Below are 12548 nucleotides of genomic sequence, written 5' to 3' on the forward strand. Positions count from 1 at the left end.
AGATTACCGCTCGCCCCCGCTTCCTTATCAGCGCTCGATTCCCTGCTATTGTCCGCAGGCGGGAATCGAGCGGGCGGGGGTCGAGCGGCTTGAACGGGCCAGCTGAATATTATCAGCTGGCCAGATCAGCTTGTCGCTACACGGTACAGAAACGTACTGTGTATCCCCAGCATTAAAGGGAACCTGAAGTGAGAGGGATATGGAGGCTGTCATTTTTATTTCCTTAAACAATACCAGTTGCTGGCAGTCCTGTTGATCCTCTTTCTCTAATACTTTTAGCCATAGACCCTGAACAAGCATATGCAGATCAGATGTTTCTGACTGAAGTCTGACTGGATTAGATGCGTGCTTGTTTCAGTTGTGTGACCCAGACACTGCTGTAGCCAAAGAAATCAGCAGGACTGCCAGGCAACTGATACGGTTTAAAAGGAAATAAACAAGTCAGCCTCCATAATCATCTCACTTCAGTTGTCCTTTAATTGTCCTAACACAAAGGTATATTGTGACAAATTCCAACAAATTTTGCAGTGAAACAATTTTCTGTTGCCAAGGTATGAGAGCACAATGAGAAGATCATTCATTTCAATAGCATGCTTATTTGGGTATACGGATCATCATAAAAAAAAAAAAAAGAAAAGTACTGTGTTGGTGTAGGAATGTAAGTGAGCTGTACAGTACATAGTCACAAAGTATCAGGTCATCAAAGCATTTCCTATACATCCTTTTGCATGGACAGCCTCATTTTATCGGTCTCTCAGAATAGACTATTCCATATTTAGAAGGGATGGGAACTCACCGCCTGCGTCTGCTGATAGTGTCCTATGACGTGTTGTGGTGGATAAAACTGACCCATGTGACTGCTTTCTGTTTGAGGCATGCCAGGGACTTGCTGAACACTTATCCCTTCATGGGGAGGCGCATAAATGGCACTGTGCTGGCTGGATGCATCTGACTGTGTGACGGAGCCTGCCCCTGCGTCAGACAGGACATCAACTAAAAAAAGAAAAGAAAATTGTTATGAAGCGTAAACAATTCAAAGGGAATGCTAGATCATGAATAAGCAGGATCAATACTAAATGAGCATTAAATAATACAAAGATGAACAAAACAACATATCACAGGAATTATGTAGAAACACTAACTTTCCACACAAAATTGGGGGAAAAAGCAAACTAGAGTTCCATAACCTGAAATGAAAGCTCAAATATTCCTAAAAACAGAATTCTGCACGATCATTAAAGGGTACCTGAACTGACATGTGACACTATGAGATAACCGAGTATGTACGGTCAGATTCCTGAAAAACAACTAGGCTTAGCTTTTTATTTTTGCTACGAGAAAGGGTTAAACATTCATGTATGCAATTGACAATTTCTCTATTGGGACTTAGTTGTACTATAGTGTAACCCTCACTAATAACCAATTACAGCCATAAAACTCTTCTCTAGAAGAGAACAACTCCGGAGTGCAGGGAATAAAAAGAAAAGGCTAATAGTTTGGCTATGAACCACGTCAGATTATGTGAAATACTGAGTCATTCAGCTGATAAAATAAACCATTAAACCTGCTTTTAAGCTTTTAAACAGAAAATAAATCTGTCGGATTAGGAAATAAAAAAAGTCATTGTTAAGAGTAGGAGGACAGATACAATTGTTTATCTCATCAGTTTATTTTCAGCTCAGGTTTGCTTTAAAAATGTCCAGGTGTGGATTTCTACAACTCAAACTAGTGGTGAGGCCGCACCTCTCCCACCAATCCTGCAGGGCCAGGTAACCCTCACATGGCACTGTCATTACCGAGGGGTACTCCAAGTATATACAACCATTCATTGAAATACCATTTCAGTATATAGTGTTTCCTTGCAAATAACATGACAGCTAAAGTACAATCAAGGAACAAGAGGAAAGCTTTACAATAGTATTTGTGAAATGTTCCATTAAAAGCAGGACTGAATTAGAAGAGAACGGAGGAAGAGCAAACCATTATTATCTCAACTTTATGAAAGGCTGATTGTGCCTAACTAAGCTGATCTTTTGGAAGCAGGAAGTTACCTGGCGAAGGATGTGGGCACCATTTACCAAGAGGAGTATACACATACCAGGCATGTGACCAGCATTGTACAACTACCTTGGTCATAATAAGTCTCAGTGTTTCTCCAAAATACAAGCTGCACAGGTGGAGTGAGGAGCCAAAGGCTTTAGCTGTGCAGTTTATCTCAGTACAATTTGGAGACTATGACGTAAATATTCTAGCAAACTACACCTACTGACAGCTGTCAGGAATATATTGGGGTGCTGATAATGTTAAGGATAATAACAGAACATATTTCTGTCTTTTTTCTGTCTACTGGGTGAAACCTCAGATGTGTATTGTGCTTGGTAGTAATTGGCCACCTGGCCAGAGTAATCTGAAGGATAATGTAAGTCTGCATGTAAATGTACATTACCTCTGCCCTCATTGTCCAGCCGGGGAAACTGTGTGTACTGCTAATTAGCGGCCAATTGAGGAAGAATAGGCTGGTCGGCATGGCTTTTGAGTCTGGTGTCAGCTATTGTCCCATTATACAAGGAAAGCCTGCTAAGAGTCTTGAGAAAAGGGGGAAGCTGACACCTGAATGTTTGAAATGTATTTGACAGCCTACGGGAAATTATAGAAGGGGTAAAGTCCTTTTGATACCATTTGCTACCTGTGGAAATTGAATTATTGGTGGAGGTGCAACCTCCTTATCTTTGATCAGCTAGGAAGTACTGTCAACAATGGGGTTGTCACCTGTAACTTGGACTAGGGAAATCTTTTCATGTATGAGGGCTATTGTACATTTTTCGCAGGTGGATGTTAGATCTCTGGAGATCCAATTATGACTGAGGATGTAATTAAATCTAGCTTCCCCCCGTCCACACAGGCTTACAGCCTCGAGGCGAATATTTCATTATAAAAACCAGGGGACATCTACCTCAAATCAGTTCTCTTCTGACGGTAGCTACGGCTGGTCTCCTGGCCTAAGCTAGTGGACTCCTGGCCTAGCCAGAACTGTGTCCGTCCACACAAAAGTCCACGATTCTTCTATCTGGACCCCTTTATTTTGGTAAGCAAAATTGCTTGGTGTGTTATCTTTGTAACTTTTATCTTGTAACTATGTTTACTTTGTTTTTTGTAATCTTTTTGTATATATTAAGTTCTGCACCGTTCTATGTTTTTCTAGAATATTAAATTATTATTTAATAAGTTTGACTTCTGCCGTACTAAACTAACACTCATAGCCTAGAAGAGACTGAAGTGTAACCGTGTATAAGTTCATGCCTAATTGTACGCTTGAGCAACACTACCGTATGAAATTGTAATTGCATTGTGTGTGGGGGCGTTTGTCATATGTTGGCCTAAGCGCGCAGCTGACCCAACGTACGAACAACGCCAGTGCGAGTAGCGACAGCAGAGTGGCTAACAGTATCGTTCGGAACGACTGTTAGTGGGTCTTTGCTTCACGACAGTGTAAGATTGCAACTGTGTGTGTGTGTGGGTGCGTGGCGTTCCCGTATTTGGCCTAAGCGCAAAGCTGACCCAAATACGAAAACGCAGATTGCGTATTGAGCACTCGATAGCTGAGTGAACGTGTCTAGCAACGCTAGTGGTGGCAGTGGGAAGTGTTTGAGGGGTTCCAGCCTTGGTTGTAGCTTAAATAAGGCTGTTCCCCGCTTAATCTGGTCAAACCCGCAGTCGGGAACCGTATACGCAGGCGTGCCGCGGGCTGGTTCCTGACATAATTGGCTGGCAGTGGTGGCATCGTTTAGTACATTAGTATGCAGTTTAGCTCGCTATTCTGAGTACTAAAGGCTGGAAGCTTGCTAGAAGCAAATAGCCTACAGAAGTCTACTCAGTGCAGAATCTATATACGTTTTTTTTTTGTTTTTTTTTGGTTCAAAGATACACACTTGGTATTTGCTTTCCCTTCCCCCCTTTTTTCTTTTTCTTTTTTGCAACACGATGGCTCAGAAAGCATCCAGCTATGCAAGGCAAAATAAAGAGATGCTACTCCACCTGTGTGAGCACAAAGGCATCGAGACGGTGAGCGGCCAGACTAAGGAGCAGTTGGTTCGTGCCCTCGAGGAGCATGATGAGGCAGAGCAAGCCCGTGCTTCAACGTCAGCGGATGCAGCTCACGACATGCCAGAGGAGGAATCGCTCCCGCTACAGGATGCGAGTGGAGACGATGTCCTGGATGATCCACCGAACACGGAGATGACATCTCTGGAAGCTGATCTACAGCTACTGAACTCGGCTGATCCTGAACTGCGCCTAAAGCTGATCCTACTGCACCGACAGGCAGAGAAGGAACAAGCGGCACAGCGACTCCAGGCCGAGAGGGAACAAGCGGCACAGCGACTCCAGGCCGAGAGGGAACAAGCTGCACAGCGACACCAGGCCGAGAGGGAAAGTGCTGAACGGCAACACCAGCTGGAGCTGGCTAAACTTCAGCAGCAGAACCGGTCTGCTGGACCCGCAGAACGCGAAGGTGAGCGAGTCCACAGAATCCCCCTGGATAAGTTCCCCGCTATGGACAAGGACTCTGACATAGACACCTTCCTACAGGGGTTTGAAAGGACTTGTCGGCAGTATGGGGTGCCCCGTGAGCAGTGGGCAAGATACCTCACACCAGGGCTGAGAGGCAAGGCCCTGGAGGCATTTGTGAGTCTCCCCCAGGAGGAAGAAACAGACTTTGAGGCAATTAAGAAAGCCATCATTGCGCGATACCACCTCACGCCAGAGGTGTATCGCAAACGTTTCAGGACAGTGCAGCGAGGTCCTAATGACAGCTACCTGGATCATGCTTGCAACCTGCGCACTGCCTTCCAGCAGTGGCTAAAAGGACTGTCAGTTAAAACCTTGGATGCCCTGCAGGAGCTGATGATAAAAGACCAGTTCCTACACACCTGTCCTGTTGAGGTCCGGCTGTTTGTGCTGGATCGAGAACCAAAGACAGTGGATGAGGCTGCGGAAATGGCCGATGCCTACACCGCCCATAGAGCACCTGAGTCCCGGAGGACTACTACGCCCAGCTGGAGAGGAGAACAGATTGCTAAACCTGTTTCACCCAGCACCCAGAGGAGGCAAGCACCGCTGTCTCCTGGATTCAAGCAACCTGACACTCGGAAATGCTTTGTATGTGACAGGGTGGGTCATATCAGCACGACTTGCCCAGAGAGGAAGAGGGAGGCCCCAAAATCCAGTGAGGCCTCAAACGCCAGTGAAGTCCCAACGGCATTGTGTGCTACCAGGAATACCACTGGCTATGCAGAGAATCTGCAGCTTGTCACGGTTGGGGGTACAGTTGCCACTGGGCTGAGAGACACTGGAGCAGAAGTGACTCTCATACATCCCCAGCTTGTGAACCCGGAGCAGTACATACCTGGGAAAATGATTGCTGTCAGAGGAATTGGGGGTGTCACCCCAGCAATACCCACCGCCTTGGTCCACCTGGATTGGGGGGCCGGCAGCGGACTGAAAGAAGTTGGGGTAACCGACAAAATCCCCACCAACGTGTTGCTGGGTACTGACCTGGGACGGTTAGTGGCCCGGTATGAGCCTACTCCAAACCCCGTGGAGCCTGCATCCCCAGCAGAAGTTCAGGACTCTTGCAAGGTACTGTCTGATAATGCTGTGCAAATGGGGAGTGCTGGTGAGGCCCCAGGGGCTATGGACTGTGTGCTAGGAGCCAGCCCTAGTGAGTCTCCAGTGCCTAGGCCTGGAGTGGGACATGTTGATACAAAGAATGCAGAAATGGATAATGTCATTTATGACGCACGGACTATCGAGGCGATCGATGCAAGAACTGTTGATGCTACTTGTGAAGTGCTGAGTAGCAATGTGTGTAAAGATACAGATAATGTTGATGTTTTATGTGATGTCCCAAATGACAATATATGTAGGGCTGATAATGCTGTGTGTCATGTGGACACTCCGTCAGCTGCAGGGGGAACCAGCGGCGCTCGCTGGGCTGCAGCAGGTGGACTGTCCACTGAAGGGGCAGATGGCACCAGGCCAGATCCTTCCCCTTCAGATGGTTTCAAGACCAAAGGTGATGTGGTTTATGATATGTGTAAGGTGGGCGCTCCCTCGGCTGCCGTGGTAACCCGCAGCGCTAGCGAGTCTACAGCACAGGGACTGTCCACCGAAGTGGCAAATGCTGCTGGGTCAGCCACATCTAATTCGGAACCTGGCCCTGAGGGCCCAGGAGCCTCTCCGTCTGCAGCCTTCCTAGAATGTGTGACAGGCAGCACTGAGCTCTCTGGGGCTGTTCGATTTGACAGCAGCCTGGAAGAGCTCAGGGGGCTAGCCAGCAGGTCACCAGCTGGGAGGGGCGGGCTGAGAGGGTTCTGGGAAGTTATTCCCTCGGAGCTGTCCGAAGGGGAAGAGGCAGACCAGCAGATAATCGATCCCCAAAGGGACCGAGAGATAGCTCCTGCCACTATAGAGAAAGTGCCTGTAGCGACGGTTGGAACCCTCCCCCAGCTGCAGCACTGTCTCTATGGTCGCGAATTCACGGTTGTCACTGACCCTCATTCCCCTGGTTGGTTACGTCAGGTTGTCAGGGGCAATGACACATTGCAGCAACCTGACCTAGCTTTCCAGTCCTGTAGCTTGGAGCTAAGGAATTACCCCCCCAGGCCCGGCCGTCAGTGTCGGCTTTGGCAGGACGATTCGTTAGAATCATCTGCCGGCGCCATTTGGAAGAGGGGGCGTGTCAGGAATATATTGGGGTGCTGATAATGTTAAGGATAATAACAGAACATATTTCTGTCTTTTTTCTGTCTACTGGGTGAAACCTCAGATGTGTATTGTGCTTGGTAGTAATTGGCCACCTGGCCAGAGTAATCTGAAGGATAATGTAAGTCTGCATGTAAATGTACATTACCTCTGCCCTCATTGTCCAGCCGGGGAAACTGTGTGTACTGCTAATTAGCGGCCAATTGAGGAAGAATAGGCTGGTCGGCATGGCTTTTGAGTCTGGTGTCAGCTATTGTCCCATTATACAAGGAAAGCCTGCTAAGAGTCTTGAGAAAAGGGGGAAGCTGACACCTGAATGTTTGAAATGTATTTGACAGCCTACGGGAAATTATAGAAGGGGTGAAGTCCTTTTGATACCATTTGCTACCTGTGGAAATTGAATTATTGGTGGAGGTGCAACCTCCTTATCTTTGATCAGCTAGGAAGTACTGTCAACAATGGGGTTGTCACCTGTAACTTGGACTAGGGAAATCTTTTCATGTATGAGGGCTATTGTACATTTTTCGCAGGTGGATGTTAGATCTCTGGAGATCCAATTATGACTGAGGATGTAATTAAATCTAGCTTCCCCCCGTCCACACAGGCTTACAGCCTCGAGGCGAATATTTCATTATAAAAACCAGGGGACATCTACCTCAAATCAGTTCTCTTCTGACGGTAGCTACGGCTGGTCTCCTGGCCTAAGCTAGTGGACTCCTGGCCTAGCCAGAACTGTGTCCGTCCACACAAAAGTCCACGATTCTTCTATCTGGACCCCTTTATTTTGGTAAGCAAAATTGCTTGGTGTGTTATCTTTGTAACTTTTATCTTGTAACTATTTTTACTTTGTTTTTTGTAATCTTTTTGTATATATTAAGTTCTGCACTGTTCTATGTTTTTCTAGAATATTAAAATATTATTTAATAAGTTTGACTTCTGCCGTACTAAACTAACACTCATAGCCTAGAAGAGACTGAAGTGTAACCGTGTATAAGTTCATGCCTAATTGTACGCTTGAGCAACACTACCGTATGAAATTGTAATTGCATTGTGTGTGGGGGCGTTTGTCATACGTTGGCCTAAGCGCGCAGCTGACCCAACGTACGAACAACGCCAGTGCGAGTAGCGACAGCAGAGTGGCTAACAGTATCGTTCGGAACGATTGTTAGTGGGTCTTTGCTTCACGACAGTGTAAGATTGCAACTGTGTGTGTGTGTGGGTGCGTGGCGTTCCCGTATTTGGCCTAAGCGCAAAGCTGACCCAAATACGAAAATGCAGATTGCGTATTGAGCACTCGATAGCTGAGTGAACGTGTCTAGCAACGCTAGTGGTGGCAGTGGGAAGTGTTTGAGGGGTTCCAGCCTTGGTTGTAGCTTAAATAAGGCTGTTCCCCGCTTAATCTGGTCAAACCCGCAGTCGGGAACCGTATACGCAGGCGTGCCGCGGGCCGGTTCCTGACAACAGCATTTACTGAATTATCTAACATTCATGCCATAATGCATTCCTGGACTCCATAAGAAGCTCAGGGGGGTCCTGGAGGTTGTGTAAGCTCAGTACACAAGTCCCAAAAACCGTTTCAAGTCAAACTGCTGGCATGTCTCTGCCTCACTCTTCCGTAATGCAGCCCACATGTCAGTTGCTGGCCATTTTTTCCAGTTATTACTTCCTGAACCACTGACCCAGAATGAATGTGTAGATCAGGTATCCTGATTCCACTGTCTGCAAGCTGGATACCTGTGTGCAACTCAAACTAAAGCCAAATGACCATTGTGACAGACAAACCATTAAAGCAGCAGAATAGTGCAATGGTTAAAAATGCCACCTTTTACATAGGAGACCAGGGTTCAAATTCTGGCTAGAGCTAGTGCCTATACAGTAAGGAGTCATTGGCAATACTCCCTACTGCTCCAGGGTGGCCTACTGAGCATGTTCGTGGTTGCAGCTCTCAAGTGCTGTGAGTGACAGAAGCTATGTACTACAAGAGGTAACATTTTACAGCACTCCAATATTTTGAAAAAAGGTGGAAAGGCAGTTTTCGGGTTATCTCTCAGTTTGGGTTTCTATTAAAGTGAACCTGACCTTTACACAGGACAGAAGAATAACAGAGAAATACACCCTGTATGTAATTAAAAGGTCCTGTCTGACCTTCCCCTCATTTGTGTCTAATCACAAGTTGTAATTTGATTCCCCAGCTTTGTCAGCTGACTGCCATGGCAGTTTGAAAGCACATTATGTTAACAAGATGTCTGCTTCTATAAAAGCAGGACGTAGACACTGCAGATTTATTGCAGGATTTGTATCAGCTGCAACAAAGAAATGTTTTTATTTAAAAGTTATTATGCTGTTGCTTATCTTTCAGAGCAGATATGCAGTTCTGAGTTCAGGTCCACTTTAAGACCAAAAATAGAGAAGTACTGCAGGCCAGTTATAAAAAGGGAAAAAACAGAAAGAAAGATAGATCTGGTAGTGGTGAAAAGTGTAGGTATAGACAACAATTACAGCTTTACTGCCTGCATTTTTTTTTACCATAAATGACTGTTCTCCCAGTTTGCTTTAGGAAACAAACTTGTATCTTTCCATACCAGTTTCCAGCCTCTGTGTCTCTAAAGACGCTGCTCTCACAGATCGATGCTTATGGCCTAGTCATCAGTGTGCCTGTACACATTTTAACAGGCATCTTTTTTGTTGTTCTCTTTTTAGCCTTTATATGGCCCTCAATAGCAGCATGTGTTCGCTGACTCCAACAAAACAAAACCCGCCAATGACTTTTTAGATTGGCCAAGCTGGAACTGAATTTTAAATTGTTTACCTACTGCTGAGATAAATATCTAGAACACCGATCTAAAAATATAAGGATTCACATGCATGTGCACCATCTGCTAAGCAAGCAGTCTGCATTTGTTAAAGGCAGGTCTCTCGAAGACTCGATTTACACCACGCATGCTGGAGGACACAAATAGGTTACCCAAGAGGCTTGTGTGTTTGAGGACTAGTATTTGTACTGGTACAATTTATGGTTACCATGATTTAGGTTACAATTTTGGAAGAAAAAATGGACACCACCTTAAAATATGAAGGAACAAACAACCCCTATTATAACTATAACCCTCCTGCAGCTAACGTGTACACAGGTACATTCTTGTTATCATGGGAATAGATTTTTCCATATCAGTGCAAAGGAGAAATTGACGAACAGTTTCTAATAGCAACAAATCAACTTTTTTTCCCCCTTTTTTTGCTGTTAAAGGAATACATACAAAACTGACATTAACAAAGATTGGTGCTCCATAAGCATTTAATATTGCAAAACTAATGCGGTTTCAATTTGTAAGTGATTTTTCCAAAACGGTCAGTATATTAAAATTGCACGTCTTTGTAACCATGGCAACTGTGCTCTGTTTTAGTAATGAGCCGCACAGGCAATTAGTGCAGGTGTTGAAAAAGAGCAACAACCCACTGACTATCAGCAAACTTGGGCGCTCTTTTCTATTTTCTGCCACTTCCTGTTAGGAATACTGTAGAACAACTCGTTTATCTGCACGTAGAAGAAAACATAAGGTAAGCACTCTGAAATAATGTTTGCCATCAATGCTTGCAACATGTAAAGCCAAACTGAACAAATTACTCTTTCATAAGTAAAAGCAGTTTCCCTTTAAAGGCAAAAATTACTCAGAACAACTGCTCAACATCCAGGTCAGTTTTTCTTGCTCTGGTTTTGATCACTTAGTCCTACAATACACATTGAGAAACAGCAAAGCTCGTAACAGGTTCAGAGACGCTCTCACTGCATCATAGCAGCCAAGCTTTTTTCTCTTCCTTTTGCTGAAACAGCGCAAATAGTTATCTAGTTTTGCTGAAGCTACAGGTTTATTTTAACCAGCTATACTTAACACAAATGATGGGTTTAAGGCAAGCCTGTCTTAATATTTACTCTTGTGCCCTGGCTGCCTGACTACCTACAATGCTAGGTCTCCCTCACAAGCTTCCTCATGGTGACTGCAGATGAATTACAGACGACAAATCTTAATTACTAAGCAATTCTATCTATAGGGGAATCTTTAGTGATTTCAGCATCAGCAAAGACAGTCTTCAGAAAGGCTCATTATAAAAGCAATGCAAAAGTACGAGGGTAGGAGAGGGAGGAGTACACTTCAATTGAAACACAATTTCCTATAAAAAGTATAAATTTTATTCGAATATTGCATCATAAAACATCACTTTCTATTCCAATCTAAAAGGGTGTACACCCAAGGGGGAGGGTGGCCGGCCCTAGCCTAACCGTCACTCAGTCATCCAAACCACCATGCACACAGGGATAATTTTCCAATTGCGTACTAAGCCAATGCATAGATGTCCACAGGACTATGTAGGTGAAGGTGTAGGTTCCTCCAGTAATAGCATTTAGGCAAGCAATGAGAGTTCCAGTGTGTGTGGACAAGGAGAGAGTAATACATCCGCTTTAAGCCACAAGTAACAAGCACAGTCCGCAGACCTCAGACAGCAAGTAAAAGACCAGTAAAGCAAAGATAAGCAGCCAGCAGCAAAGCCATGCCTAGAGCCCACGATCATCAGATATACTCTACCCGTTCCATGCAGTTTCCGGGTGTCAAAGGTGATAACGTGATAGCTCACAGTTCACTTGAAAACGGGTAGTGTAGGCTTGCTGTAATCCACAACCAGGAGGAGAAGCTGGTCCATTCAAATGCTATGGCTAGAATCGTCAGAGTCCAAGATGGAGCTGTATGCAGTGCCAACAAAGGATGTCCGGATAGTGCGGCTAAGCGGGATGGGTAAGGCAGAGGGCGGGCATACTCCACGAGGGTTACACCAACACGCCGTGTAGACCCGACATGTTTCGCCGGTTCACTTCCGGCTTTCTCAAGGGGGCGTGTCAACCAGCAAGATACACGCAATCACGCACACGCTGTCTATTAGAACTGATCATTGGCCAATCCGGGCGCAGCCGCCCATACCAACAACCCGTCAGCGGAAACAACCAGTGTCCACCGACAAGGGGAGGGGATGGGGGCGGGAGCGTCCAGCGGCCATTACTTCGGAGACCAATATAGACAAGGTTTAAACTGGTTAAGTGGAACAGTGGCTTGAAAAAAGGAGAATATAGAAAAACATGCAAAATATGCGGCGGCCACAGAACTAAAAACTGGGCTCCCGTATAGGAAACTATCCATATAAATTATGCATAAGATTTCTGACAATAGCCACAAGGTGCGTGGTGCAACCACAACGCAAGGCCAGGTCATGTCCAACATCTTTCAGGTCAGAGGCACACGCACTATTGATGCACCACTAAAGGTAAATGGCGCACCAAAACACACAGGACACCAGGGAAAGGGAGAACCCGCCAATCACAGCGGCAGGAAGGAAGAATAGCTCTGCGAGTTATTCAGCCCAGGGGGGGTGGTGGCATTTAGTTCAAAAATCCACCGTGCTTCACGTTGGAGGACCAGTCTATCGAAATTACCCCCCCGGATGTTGGTATGTATGCGGTCCAAACCTATGACCCTAAGGTCGTGGTACTTGCCCCCATGTACCGTCTTGAAATGTCGGGCCACCGGAGACAGAACTACTGGGTCCTTACTTTTAATTTTAGATATGTGTTCACCAATCCGTCTCCTGAGTTCCCTCTTGGTCTTCCCAACGTAAAAAGCTCCGCAGGGGCAGACCAAGAGGTATACCACAAGAATGGTGTCACAATTGACAAAATGAGGAAGTGTCCAGGTTCTACCGTCATTATAAAAGCAGACTCAGCCTCTTACAGTATATCC

General features: G+C 45.6%; 1 protein-coding gene across 2 annotated transcripts in view; it reads right to left on the bottom strand.

The window, feature by feature from the left end:
* Positions 1 to 12548, bottom strand: part of WNK3 (WNK lysine deficient protein kinase 3) — a 217239-nt gene that overhangs the window by 80015 nt on the left and 124676 nt on the right. For both annotated transcript variants that reach the window (XM_068248302.1, XM_068248303.1), the window contains exon 9: positions 797 to 993. In XM_068248302.1, the coding sequence (XP_068104403.1) occupies positions 797 to 993 (197 nt within the window). The remainder of the gene's footprint in view (positions 1 to 796; positions 994 to 12548) is intronic.

Source organism: Hyperolius riggenbachi, chromosome 8 (genome assembly GCF_040937935.1).
Source record: "Hyperolius riggenbachi isolate aHypRig1 chromosome 8, aHypRig1.pri, whole genome shotgun sequence".
Classification (NCBI taxonomy): domain Eukaryota; kingdom Metazoa; phylum Chordata; class Amphibia; order Anura; family Hyperoliidae; genus Hyperolius; species Hyperolius riggenbachi.